A 15,122-nucleotide genomic window follows, 5' to 3' on the forward strand; every position below is an offset into this window, starting at 1 on the left:
TACCGACTTATGTTTTATTCTAAGGAGAATACACAATATGTAAAGGATGACAGTACAAAATTTAACAAAGATAATAAAAAGTTCACTTTACAAGTTGAAGTATTTAAAATGTACACATTTGTTGCAAGTGATTGATTAGTTTTACTGTTAGTATTTTCATACTGCAACACAGCATTCTCAGAAGGGTAAGCTCGGAATGGTCATGTATTTAAAAAGGGATTATAAATATGAATATCGACATACTATTAGCTTATTGTGTCACAATTCATGAATAACTTTGTAAAAGTTTGGCAGCATAATACCAGCACACCAACTGTGACCTGCTTTGGTATTTGGAAGCTCTTTGACAACTAGTTTTTTATTATTTTTTTTATTTTAGTACAGCAATATGAAATGCAAGCAAGAACGATCCAATAGTAAATTACAACCTTGCATAGAAATATCAGTACAAAAAGGTTGTCTTTTTATGTTTAATATGGTAATCAATGATATGGTAAGTAAATAATGAGGTGAATATATTCCATAAATCACTCAAGTGGATTATTTCAAAATTTGAATAGTAAATATGTTTTTCCAAGAGAAAATATACTACTTGATAGATTAAATTAGCAAGGAGGGTGTATTAGTAAATGAGAATTTAAATCATGGTTTTTTTTTCTTTGTACTGTATATCATCTGATCATTTTATCTGCACTGATTTGTTTGAAATGCTAGAATACAATGGTATATTTTGAAGTCAGTTGGTTGAATTATTTATCTGATCAGTGTCAGGCCTGATCAGTGTTGGGATCCAGAAAGGAGATTGGGGGAATGCAGGCATATGACCAATCAACAACAAAAAATACAAAATTCATATACAAAACGCTAAAGATTTTGTAACCATTTAAAATGGTATACCATTTTTATATAATTAAATTAAATTTATACCTACATTACTGTAATGTTAGATGATTAATCAGAAATATAATAAAATGTTCACATAACTACTTATGACCTATTGCCTTTTGCATTATTATAAACCCTTTCATACAAATATATCTTCTCAGTATATTCAGGGCTATCAACGTGACTTTGCTTCAGTTTATTTAGATCACAAATTGCAGTAAAATTAATTAATTGCATGTGATATTACAATATACATTAAAATTCTTTATCAAAGTTAACATTTTTTTAAATTGTTTAACAGTACAAGCTAAAAAATATTAACATTTTTACAAATACAAAGATACATATAAAACACTACTTATTCTAATACAAAGAGACATTTAGACAAAATATAAACTATTTAAAGACAATAAAAGAACATTAAAAAGAGCATTATAATATTTAAATTGTACCACGGGAATTTTTGCTGTTATTAAAATCAAATTATTAGGCGTTACCGGTAGCAAAGGTTGCCAGAACCTCCTAGGGACCCAGGGGTGAAGGCCCCGAAAAATAGATTTTACAACATATATTTCCCCTCCTCTTTTCTGGCGAAACCCCCTCTTTAAATTTCCTAAATAAGTCCTCCAACCCAACTAATGCACTGCAGCCCCACCCAGACACAAAAATTTTTTAAACATATGCCTATCTGCTTTTATAGCATTATTTGACCCAATAGCACAAAAATCCTCTTGCTTTGGGGGTTTCGCCGACCCCACCGGGGCTCGACTGTGGACCTCACGCCCAGAAAAACCCCCTAGGAAAAACCTGGGTCGGGCCTGTATCCCAAGATGGCAAATCCAAGATGGTCGATGGGAAACAGGTATTACTTTCTCACTTTTACCAAGTAGACACATTGAAAACGAATAAAAGAAGCGCTAGACATGATTCATACTATAATAGACTATGTATTCCCAAAACCACGAACGATCAAAAGAGGAATATTACTCATGTGAGTTTTATTTCGTAAAATAAAGGAATTAAAAAAAAATCGTGAGGCAGAGAAAATTAATGCGAGAAGGGACTAGTATTTTTTTTATTTGGTCTAATATAATCATGTCCACTTACATTTTTGTGCAAGCTACTGTAACATTCATAAAAATAATAATGTTATTTTGAATAGCCCATGTTAAATGTTTTCCAACCATGAAAAAAAAATAGGCCTGAAGAACTTGAAACGAAAAATCAACCAAGATAGTTTCCTTTAATGACAACAGCAACAATACTTCTAAAGTTTATGGTTGACTTGAATGGTTTTCTCCATTATTTTTCAAAATTTTAAAGTACAGTATCACATTTTGTTGTGTGGTATGAGATGGTTTTTTTTTCTGAAACTGATCGGTTGCTCAAAATAATTGAAATCACGAGAAAACTTGGGTTGCGCTTTGCAACAAGGCGCATTATAAATGCCCAGTAACAGTGTAACAGTTGTCTCCTCTTTTTAACTTATTTTTTGTAACTTGCAACCACACTACTGAGAAATATATGTACCATTTAATTTACGATAAAACGAGACTACGAGGGAGATAGGAAGCACACATAAACATTAGTTTAAACGTGATAGTAATGGAACATTTTTATTTCACAAACATGAAGGTGAATGTTAACATAAGGTACAGAAAATACTTAATTTATCATGTCGTCAACGGCGAAACTAAGTGAACGTAACATCGGAGTTGTTCGTAAAATCGTGGTACCATAAGTCGAAATAGATCGACACGCAAACCATTCTTCTTACCCGGTTTTCTCTATAAATGCGCACAGAAAAAATTGGAACAAACTCATGAGTGTTATTCGTAATTGTTGTTAATTCCCACTCGCTTTGGAAAGTGGAGTTTTAACTTCTGAAGACTGGTGGTCTACGCCCATGTATTCATGTCAGTGTTTTGAATGTCAATTTGCTGACTTTCTTTGTTTTTTTTTAAATGCTATTATTAATCTACTTAATGGGGCTTCTTAGACCCATAATAGTAACACTTCAAATTGGGGCATCATAATGATGCTTTTGTTCTAGTCGTGAGAAAAATCATGCTTAATTGTTATAGACATTGAACCCATAACCATTGATTGGAAAGCAAGCATCTTAACCACCAAGCTATTCAACTCGATCAAGGGTATCCGAAAATTTGTAATGAAATTAAATATTATACAGTTAAAAACTTAATTTATAGGGTTTTCATTTACAAGTCTCTCAATACCAGAATATCACGTTTCTGGTATTGGGCGTAAGGCCCTCAGACCACCCACCCTCAATATCGCCTAATTTTCCAAAGTTTAGACTTCTTTAGGTCTATTCGTAAGTAATACAGTATAATAAATATCACACAGAAAATACTAAGTTAACAGAGGATTCAGAAGAGTAAATTTCCAGACATAAAGCAAAGATTTTTTTGGGGGGGGGGGGGGCGAACCCCAAACCCACCTTCTTTTTCAACTTGTAGCTGTTGCCTTGAAAAACAATTCCAGTATTAAATCACGAAGAAAAACTACGCACGACTTAATTATTCCATACGTACGACTATTTTTTAATGTTCTAGAGTGTTTTATCGATTTATTTTTCATTGTCCCTTGAGATGAACCCACGTGTCTTAATTTTCTCATTGCTTTTTTGTTTTCGGTTTTTGTTTTTGTTTTTTTTTTTCTTTCTTTTGTTGGGGTTTCACCCGCTTTTATTACATTTTTGTATTTTTTCAAAATGATTGCTGTAAATTTTGTGAATTTGTACTATGATGAATAAATAAGGCCACGGTAACATCAAATAATATCATATAGTATATTTAACTGGCATTAAATCACATAAACTACTGTATAAACTAAGCTGGTTTTTCATTTATTTAGTTTTTTTTTAATTCATGTACAGTGTGACACGTACTATCTTTCGAAAAGAGGCCTATGCTATCTTGTTAAGAAGCCCATGGGCTTCTTTTCGAGGCTTATTTTGCAAAATAAAGAGGGGGCTTCGATTCGAGATGGGCTTCACGGGTCGAGATTAAGCCCATTGGGCTTCAGTTCGAGGTTTTACGGTATTCTATTAAATTTGTCGTAATCGATAGGATAAAACAAAATTAATGTTCCCTTAGGGTGGAATATGTGTTAAATTGACCATTTGGCACAGTCAGAAAGTGTCCCGTCCCCTTAAAAGAGATGTCCCCTTAATAATTTGGTTAGTAGACTAGTTTTCATATTCGTTTTAAGGTAAACTGTCCCTTTAATAGGGATTTCCCAAAGGTTCTACCAGGGTTTGCTCCAGTGGGCCCCCGTCGGAGTGCCCCCACACTGATCAGGGAGAAAAAACTTAATCCGTCGAGAGATATATACATTAGGACCCCGTCGCGGAGAGTTGCTCCCACACTGGTCAGGGAGAAAAAGCGCTAGGTTCGTCGAGAGACATATATTTCTTATATATTCAATTGCTAGATTAATTAATAGGCTTTTGAAAGCCCTCAATTGTCATAATTCCTGGGGAAAACCCCATGACGCTCTCGTCGGACTCCAGACTGCCCCACCTCCAGCCCCCCTCCCCCCTCTCTCCTCATCAGAGCAATCTGGCGGCACCACTGAGTTCTACTATGATTCATGTTGCCCACTATAGCAAAAAGAGACCCAAGTACCACCGACGTTCACAGCCTCCCTGGAGTATTCCTACGCTGCCTCATATTCCACCTAAAAGTCATTACAACAAATTGCACATTTTTTCTATTTAAACATCATCATAGGGACATAAAAGAAATGCAAGCATTTATACAGTGCCACCGACGTTCACATGGAGTATGCCTACCCACAGTGTGCAACTGTATTTGACCTAAAAAGTCATTAAAAACATGAAGTTACTATAAGTATTCTATTCGAACATCACAACCAGCTATACGGAAATAAAAGAAAATACAATGCATATAGATTTACAATTACCATAGCCTTTGTATTTTTTTGGTACGTCAAAGGGTGGATCGTAAGGCAAGGTTACTGAATTAAAAAATACTAAATCTATGGAATATCTAACAAAAGGTGTAAAAGCTGAAAGTATTGTCATTCACTTCACTCCTACGTAGCCGCATTGAAAAGAATAAAAAGACTTTAGAGTACTGTGTATACAAGATATGATTGCTGAACCATGAAGTCCACAATTAAAGTCAGGTTTATTTTTCAGGCGAGCTACATTCTGTTTGACTTCTTTTGAGTTAGCTGCTATCATGGCGCTTAAAGGTGTTGTATCAGGCGTAGCTATTTTGAGTGCGGTATTACTGTCGTCTTGTGGAGCGTACAGGCTGAACAATGAAGAAACTGATAGGGAGTATTTGGTAAGTTGTAATTTCATACCAGTTATTTTCAAGTAGGGGCCTAGATAGGCCTATCTGCTAAATGTTGCTTAGCATAAGTGTTGACAACAGATCAACAGAGGCATGTTTTAGGCCCATTCACTATCATGAAAAATATTATAAGTAACATCTGAAAAATGTCCAATTGGCCGGTCACCACTACTGTGTTTAAAGTAGGCCTATTTGCGTTAATTATGTGTCCGTACATAATGACCGAAATAATTACCGATAACAGATTCAGGATTTAGGCACCAAGACCTTTATATATTAGGCGTACGTGCCAAAAACACCTTAAAAGTTATAATAAAACAAACAATTGTAAATGGAACTCTTGAATTAAGAGGTATATCGAATCATATCGAAATTCTTCTACCAAACTTCAGTCGAAAGAATTTTCCACATTAATTAATCGTAATTATCATTGACTGACATCAATTGTCAATGTTATGCTATTGTTGGAAGCCCTGTTCATTCGTACGAAGGAATAAGGTGCGATTTGACTAAATTGTGCGTATTGATGTTACTTTATCAGGAATTATTATTAATGTTAGTATGATGCCGAACTTGGCGTCTCATATACATGCCCAAGAAAATAGACAATACTTACAGTAAGTGGAAATGGAATTTCTGAGGTGGGAGGTCGATTTTCCTTTCAAGAATGAGTAGTGTGTAAAATGGAATATTCGTTCACATAGGCCTAATGGGAATAATTTATCCCATAGGAAACATTCATTATTTGGTTTATTGAGCCTATGCAAAACACGGTTACTAAAAATTAAATCCGTACAAAAAGGTGAATACTTTACAACAACCATCGAAGAAAATAAAGGCGACTCATTTTTTTTTTAGTGGAAAATTAAGTTTAAAAGAGGTTCTTCCTAACAACACAAATGATACCCCTCATTTTATTTTTCCTAAAATGGAGAACATTTCGGAGCTCTGCATGTTGACATAATTAATTAAATTTTTTCACAATCATAGATCGTGATAGCTAATGCCACGCCGCGTGAATATGAATTTGACAGCAATATGTAATGTTTCCATGAAATGTGAAATAAAAAAGAACAGTAATGTTTGCCACCCCACCTTGGTAGTTGATTCATACTTCAATAAGAATAGCCCTCACTATCAATCAGGGTTTAGGTCTTTACATTCCACAGAAAGTAGCCCCACATTCTATTTTCCTAAAATATAGAACATTTCGATGATCACACGTGTTGACATAATTAATTAAGTAAAATTTTCCACAATCAGAGATTGTGATAGCTAATAATGACACCCCGCGTGAATATGAATTTGACAGCAATGCAATGTTTCCATGAAATGTGAAATAATAAAAAAAAAACTGTAACGTTTACCACCCCACCTCGGTAGTTCATTCATACTTCGATAAAAAAAAAAATAACCCTACTCCTTGCTATCAATCAGGGTATTGGCCTTTACATTCTACAGAAAGTACTGTACGCTATTGTTACCAATGAGTTTCTCAGACAATAGAACGTGGAGAAATGACCGGTACAGCTTTTATTAAGTAAAGCGTTACTGGACAAACATAAAAGTATGACTATGTCAATAAATTGGTTTACATCGTAGTCAGTCTATGAATTTGAGTGGTTAAATATAGAAGCTCCTTCCATTAAACACTAAAGTAATCCTACCACACAGATCAATGGGTCCAGGCCTACTAGTGTTAATTGTTTAATGATACACAAGCGATTTACCACGTTGTATCCCTCAAAACTGTAAATTATTTATGTATGCCAATGACTCACCATTAACATTATCTAATGTCAAAACAATTTTAAATAGCCAAATAGCAATAGCATAATTCATGATATGGGCTACTTAGAACAAAATATCATAATTGGATCTAAGGAGGAAACTTCTACTATGACTTTAAAGTTATAATTGCAATCTTCATTTTCTTTTATAACATTCGCGATTGTGAACGTTGTGGTTGGATTATGCAAGATGCAACACTTTCAAATTGTTATTTAGACAGATATTAGGCTAAATGTATTTATGATTGTATTTTAACTTAAAATGGTTAGCTGGTTAAACCTATAACCAAATGCATACATATTTAATAAATAATATTAAAATAATTTATTAGGTAAGTTTTTCAATGTCATAATATGTGTTACTTTGGTGTGTATTTAATGGTATATTACATATGGACCATAAAGTGTACAATACTCGGAAATCAGTTTTTAACTTCATGGGCTTACCCTAAATGGAATAAATAAATGCTTACAAAGATTGCAAGGTGGCGTCAACAATTTATTACTAGATGACTTCACATAACTAACTATTCAAATGACAAGATTATAAAAAAGTTTAACAGTCTATGGTGATGATATCCAGTCTGTAAAGCCCAAGTCGGTCAAAAATAATGCCATATAATAAAAAATTGAATATCTAATACTAAAAAGATCTTTGCAAAATAAAAGAAAAATTACCTTTTAAATAAGAACAATTACTGTGATCCAATAATTTTGTTTATAATGTTGACAAAAGCAGGTAAGACTCTGATTTGAATACAATACCACTTAACGTTCCTCTCTGGATGCTCTGGTAAAATTAAAATCTAGTGTGGCTTTATTGCTAGAAAAAGAGTGATAATTGTTTCAGGATCAATAATTTGATTCTTATTGTTATTTAAAAGAAGTAACGATACCATTTAGAAGCCTCGCTTTTGGACCACCGCTGTCAATAAGGTCTGTTTCCATAAAATCTTGCTATCACCGACAGGTTTTTATGACGCTCATTGGTCGGTCAAATGGGGAGCCTTGTCGATTGCGACGGGGAAAATTGCACAGTGTAACGTTTGTAGAGTAGACAGTGTAGCGATTCTATGGAAACAAATCCTTAATCTTCAGGTGGAACATCACTCCGGTATCAAAATGCTGACTTTTATTACTATCATTCTGGTAGACACTTCAAATCATGCCCATCATTTTTGTTCATTAATTTTTGTTTCTAGTAACACGTCTAATAGTGGTTTGCTACGAAGAAGGAGTAGCATACACCTGTCGGCGACAGTTGTCGAGAAGGTTGAACCTGGTTCAACTTTGCCGATTGCGTTGTAGACGAATCGGGGTGCCTTCCCGATTACGTAGGGCTAGCAATGCACCCTGTTTCGTCTGAAACGCAATCGGTCAAGTTGAACCAGGTTCAACCTTCCGAACAGTCGCCGATAGGGTGAGCAATTGTATGAAAACCAAGCTTATGAAGGGATGTGTATCGATAGTGTAATATGCTTACAGTTTATTCTATTCACTGATTGCAGTAAAATAGAAATAGAAAACAGAAATTATTGCATTTCTTCATCAGGTTTTGGTACATATTTTAACCACATGCACTGTTACGAGTCTTACAGTTATGACAAGAAAACGTCCGTACTCTCTCATTTAAGAAATTGATGTTTCATATCTTTTGAACATGATTTAATAAGTTGAATATTTCTTGTAGTATTTAATATTAATATAAACCATATGGTTAAAACCATTATTCTTATACTCTCTGATTCATTGTATCTTATAGAAGCGTGAACTTGATGAGTTGGAGTATGAAATGGAAGTAAAGAGTTTGTACTCAGAGTTACTGTCACTATTTAATGGCATAAGCACTACTAAGTATCCAACGACAATGGCTCCAACGACAATGGCACCAACGACTCCCAAGTCATCTGCCAACGACAACTACATTCAACATATCGTCAATTGTTTCAAGTCGTATCGGTACGCAACTACACACGGACTATCGGAACGTGATTACATATATAACATTGTGGTTGTCCAATGCATGAGTGATCCAAAAGTCGATAGGCTCGTCAAGATGTTAACTGCATATCACAAACTCATTAACGAAGACACAAAAAAATATGATGCTTACGACGTTGTCGAGTGGTTGTTTGAAATTTTTAATGATGAGAAAGAGAATAAAGGAGAAGAATCTGACAGTAAAGAAGAAACTGAGAGTAAAGAAGAAACTGACGTAAAAGTAGAAACGACAACAATCATTGAACCGAATCCAACTACCCCCGAGTCGGAGCCCACGACTTCTGAACATGAACTGACAACTTCTGTGCCAAATCAAACGACCGATGGACCAAGGTGGACAACTGCTGAAGTCCAGCAAACAAATGCCAAAGTGGTAACTACGTCATCTTTCACAAACGAAATCGAAGATAATGACGAGGAGGCAGTGAAGGAACTACTACTGCAACGTGTACTGATGTTGTTAAAGAAGGAAAAAATTGAAGGCAAAGCTTCTACCCTCCGTTGAGGCCTACGCTGTTACTATAACAATTAAATTTGCAATGTTAGAGGGAATTAGGAAGGCGTATACTAATTGAACAATTATAATTTAACACAATTATGATAATCGAAACAAACAAAACGTATTCCATATATAAAGGGTAGTTGGACAAGAAGAACACCGAACAAGTAAAACATATAATTTTGTTATACGATTTCATATAATGTTTTTCAATTTTCCTTAGGGGCCTAACAAGAAACCGGTAAATTCCTTGAATTGAAATCCTTGATAATTGAACCAAAATTATTTTTTAATTGGTGGGTGTTTTTTTTTTTTTTTTTTTATTATTTATTACATCCCTTTTGGTTTAATTATCAAGAATTTCAGTTAAAGAAATTTACCTATTCCTTTAAGGGAATTTGAGAAAAATTCTATTCGTTTACACAAATCCGAATTGGATTGGAACTTTTTATACTATTTTTAAGACATTGCGAGTTTCCCTAAGTTCACTTATATAATATTGACGTGTAACATATACATTTATAGGCCTATATATAAAACTTATAAATGTAACAAATAGTTATACTGTATAAAAAAATAATAAATCGTGCATCTAAGTTTAGCATAATTCATCTAGTCAATAGCGTAACTTTCCTGCAATTGTCTTTACTATGTCATTTATTTTCGTGTCATAATGAAACGTAACATATGTCTATCCATCCATGTGATCACCATAATGGAATATGTAGTTGAAAAAGGCCTACTTGGTGGAGGGTTGTGATAATGGGATAAGGGGAGTAGATTAACCATTTTCCCAGAAAGAGAAAGTTCTATTTTGACCAAATGGCTCAAAGAGTATTGGTCACCTTACTTTCAATATAATAAAACGATACCTGAAATATGTACAATGTCTATATTTTGACGTTTTTCGGCGGACGCACGGCGGACCCCAGAACCTCACTTTTTCTTCTTGTTGGGTCCGCGTACGGCGGACCCCATGTACGTTACTGCCATTACCACATAGCATATGGAAGGCGCGGTAGGTTAACGATGTGTTCTAAGGAACCAAAGGTCGTGAGTTTGAATCCCGTCTTTAATTCAATGTATTTATTTATTTTTTTTACACATTATGTTTTTTCTGTTAGTGGTAGTAATGACAATTATGCCCTTGCCGAAAAGCAATATAATAACTTATGCCACAGTGTACTGTCAGGGGTGGCGCCAGCGGGGTGGGAGGAGGGAGAAAAAGCACAATTCGTCGGGGGAAAAAATTATGTATTTTCTACAAATAAGTAGACTCTAAAATCGATTAAATAAGCCTTTAAAACCCCTAAATTGTTAAAATTTTCATGAGCTTCGCTGGACCACTCACCCCTGTGTACTGTGTTTAAGCATGGAGGATGTTTTTATAGTGTCAACTAAAAGCCTCGTCTGAAAGGTGCAACCCGAAGCGTTAAAAGATGAATGGTAACCTCAGTTTAACGCGCGGACCGGTGAGCGGTCGCTCTTGTGTTTTTGCTTGTTTCTAAAATAGTTGATTGATGCAATTTATTCAGTCTAATAATCACATACACACACACGTTATACACACAAAACAAACGATGAAAAAAAAACCAGACAATTAAAGAACACTTTTTTATATATTATAAGAACACATTTTATAAGAACAATGAGGCTGAAATCTCTTAAAATTTGAGGCTGTGGTAAAATGTCAAATGAGGATTTTACTTTCTTTAAATTGAAAACCAACAAATCTATCTGTACCTTATTTGCAGTAGGTATTACTATGTACTACCCACTATAATACAGTAAAGTAATATACTGACTATGAAATAATAATTTTCTATGTTTGAAAAGTGTGTAAAAATGAGAACAAAATAAGAACATTGTGAGCCTGAAATCGGCCTTAAATAAGAATACTGACCCTGGGCAAAATTTTACTGTTTCTTATATATAAAAAAAAAGTGTAAATCCTACAAAGCTTGGTTTCTATGCTGACAGCTTTCGGCGACGCTGATTGTTTGGGCAAACATAAATAAAGTAAAACAAGTGCCTGTAACCCAAGGCATATTCAAGGATATGAAGAAACAAAATATAGTCAAAAAATCATATCGTTTAGGGCCTATTGGTCTCCGATAAATTATAATTATTGACAATTATTATACTCAGTATAATTATTGACAATAATAACCTGATTGCAAGGAAGTAAAACGTATTCATGAAGTTTTGTTTTATTTATTTTTGTTGTTGTTGTTGTTGTTGTTGTTTTGTTTTGTTTCTTTTGTTTTTAATGGAAATCGCCAAATACAAGGCTAGAAGCTACTCAAGGTAAAGGCTAGATACAAAGTAACAAAATTAGGACAAAAAGAAAAAGGTCTCAATCATGCAAAATTTATATAACGACTTCAGAGTGAATGAGATGAAGATTCACTACTGTAGCAAACAAGTACGGTTATATATTCCTCCGTGAAACAGTCCTCAGGTAGGGAATTCCACAAAGCCGCAGCTCTGGGAAAAAGTTCTTTCAAATTGCTTGGTTCTGCACTTCGGCTTTGACAAAGTAAAGTAATGAGAAGCACGCGACACGGGCAAAAGATTTGAATGGTGGAACCACGGAACAGTTAAATTAACTGTACCCTGGTGGAACGAGATCAGATAAACCATATGAACAAAATCCAATAACATAGTATAATGCATACTCCAAGTATCGAAATGCACGCCATCGTGTCGGGATTCAATATTTCGACATTAGTTATGTCATCATCAGGAATCCAATAACATATCGATAAAATAAACAAAGGGAGGCGGCTGACTGTTCTTCTGTGAGCAAGAGGGTATAATGACCGGACTTACGTGATTCAAAAACGTGCACAATATTGTTAAACCAATAGGCCTATCAAACAAAAACGAGCGTGCCGATATTTCAATTGCTTTAGAAATGTGCTTTCAAAAAGTATGTTAGTGCATCGTACCGTCGAATCTTCACCGTTCCCTGGTCGTACGAAGCATAATCGTAAATACGTAATGGAAGAGAATAACCTTGATTCTATTCAACAGATACAAAGCTACTCATGACATGTTTTTTTTTTTTTTGTTTTTTTTTTTTTTTTTAAAAATCTTTGTTGAAAAGTCATCCTACTTTCAGTGTTTGATGGTACGTTAAATAGGTAAATTGTAATGAATATAATCTATAATAATTATGGCCTCTAAACCCTACTGTTATACTGAGAGGAAAATTTAAGTAGCAATAGCCCTGGGCCCCACCGGTGTTTTGCAATGGCTGTACTGCCTCCGCCTACGCCAACTGTATTACGGTACAATAGATGTGTATACTTATTTGTTTTCTATTGTATTTGTTGATACACCATGTCTCTATGGAATCGAATTAGAACCTCTAAACTCCGGAAAATGGCTCTGGTGACTAGTAGGCTTTACCCCTGAACCATTGCCATACCCTTAGTGCCGTCATGGTTTTCAGACAATCGAATTATCTCCACCTCCATTTTGTGAAATCTATATAAATAATATCAGAAAAAAAATAAAATGTCATTAAATACATGTCTGAGAATTCCCTAAAGTTTGTTGTATTAACTACTGATCAAGTTGTTTTAAAAGAGTGGTTTTAGGCCATATTATTGGGACGGTATCATAGCATTCCCCTCTCCCAAAATTAGACAAAATAGGCTTAATCGAGCATAATTTCTCATCAACCTCCCGCATAATTCGATTTACACCGCATGGTCTTACAGCTAGGCATCTACGAAAAAAATCGCTGGCCGGACCACTTGCAACAGCTAAGCTCACTTGTGCTATCACTGGTCCGTCCTGACCTTCCATTGCATAATGGAAGGTCATATGGTCATGTGTCTGTTTTTAATTTTTAAAGTGATATGGATTGTACAAATATTTTTGTTAGACGATGTCCTGTCTGTCACGAAAGTATGTCCCGTTTGTCACACTCTATTTACCCCAACACAAATATAAAAAGGCGGAAGGGGGAAGGGTGAGGGCTGCTGAATAATTTTTTTTACTATATATAATCACATACCTATAATCACAATGTAAAAGTATTAAAGATCCAGTTGTTACCAAGATAAATAAGCATTTGAAAAACTTTGTCAAACATGGTGTCCGGCCTGTCACACACATCGTTTAAAATTAATTGAATACTAACCAATCTCAGAAATGGGTATTTTAAGTTGGTGGTTAGTTGATATTCAGTAGTACTGTATATCTAAAATTGGTTCTAGCCTCTTTAACATACTAGAAGACTTGTTTTAATGTTTAAAAAGTTCTCAAATATCCCGTCTGTCGCGCGGAATTGACCTACAGTAGTATGGCAGGTTAAGCAGTAATTCAAAAGCAGGGGCGGCGCCAGGAATTTCCCCACGAGTGGTCCAGTGGTTTGAAAAATGTTTCTATGTTGTTTGCTAAGGGTGCTACAGCCATCCCATCAAGGAAACATAGCCTCCGGTCAGGACAATTTTGGATTAAAGAATAATAAAAATTTCTTTTAATTATGTGATCCTTATGTGATTAAGTGCCATTCGACTTGACAACTTGTCAAGATAATTATGTTGTCAAGTCAACATAATATACATATCATGTCGACATGGCGACTTGTCAAGATAACCTATCTCGTCATGACAACAAAACATTTTTAGTATGTCGACTTGTCAAGATAATCTAACTCGCCATGACAACATACAACTTTTACTATGGCTCCACTGTCAGGAGTACTAATCCCTGTCGGGGGTAGTGAAGATCACAGTAGTATGGCAGGCTAAGAGTAATCACAAGCATTGCAGAGTGTGGCAGGTTGAGCAGTAATCATGAGCATCGCAGTAGTGTGGCAAGTTGAGAAGTAATAGTGAGCATTACAATACTGTGGCAAGTTGAGTAGTAATAGTGAGCATCTCAGCAGTGTGGCAGGTTCAGTAGTAATAGTGTCACAGAATTGTGGCATGTTGAGCAATAATGGTGAGCATCAAGGTAGTGTGACAGGTTGAGCAATATAGTGAGCATCACAGTAGTGTGGCAGGCTGAGCAGTAATAGTGAGCATCACAGTGAGCATGGCAGGTTGAGCAGTGTAGTGAGCATCACACGAATTGTGGAGAGTTGAGCAGTAATAGTGAGCATCACAGTAGTGTGGCAGGCTGAGCAGTAATAGTGAGCATCACACTAGCATGGCAGGTTGAGCAGTGTAGTGAGCATCACACGAATTGTGGAGAGTTGAGCAGTAATAGTGAGCATCACAGTAGTGTGGCAGGCTGAGCAGTAATAGTGAGCATCACAGTAGCGTGGCAGGTTGAGCAGTAATAGTGAGCATCGCAGTAGTGTGGCAGGTTGAGCATTTATAGTGAGCATAACAGTCATGTGCCATGTGTGTGAAGAATGACTTTCTTCTCTCAAACACTCAATATTCCTACCATGTATCTATAAATAACTCCATATTTCGGCCACATTTGTTTGTTTTTTAAATGCAAATAACCAATAAATTTGCAAAATTAGAATCTCTAAAAACAACATAAAGTAAATATATTTTCATATCGTCATCATTTTCCATTATATTGCATAACCTTACCTTTATAATGAGAATACTTGCTCAACAACTAGAGGTA

At 35.2% G+C, this 15,122-nt stretch overlaps 1 protein-coding gene across 1 annotated transcript; it reads left to right on the top strand.

Annotated features, from left to right (window-relative positions):
* The first annotated feature begins 5,052 nt into the window (after nt 1-5,052).
* On the top strand, nt 5,053-10,405 carry LOC117106265. Its single transcript, XM_033247625.1, has 2 exons — nt 5,053-5,222; nt 8,784-10,405. Exons 1-2 carry the CDS (start codon nt 5,115-5,117, stop codon nt 9,525-9,527), a joined length of 852 nt encoding a protein of 283 aa, XP_033103516.1. The 5' UTR covers nt 5,053-5,114; the 3' UTR covers nt 9,528-10,405.
* The last annotated feature ends 4,717 nt before the right edge of the window (nt 10,406-15,122 follow it).

This window comes from Anneissia japonica, unplaced genomic scaffold (assembly GCF_011630105.1).
Source record: "Anneissia japonica isolate Jap-2015-1 unplaced genomic scaffold, ASM1163010v1 scaffold1356_len1145284_cov175, whole genome shotgun sequence".
NCBI lineage: Eukaryota > Metazoa > Echinodermata > Crinoidea > Comatulida > Comatulidae > Anneissia > Anneissia japonica.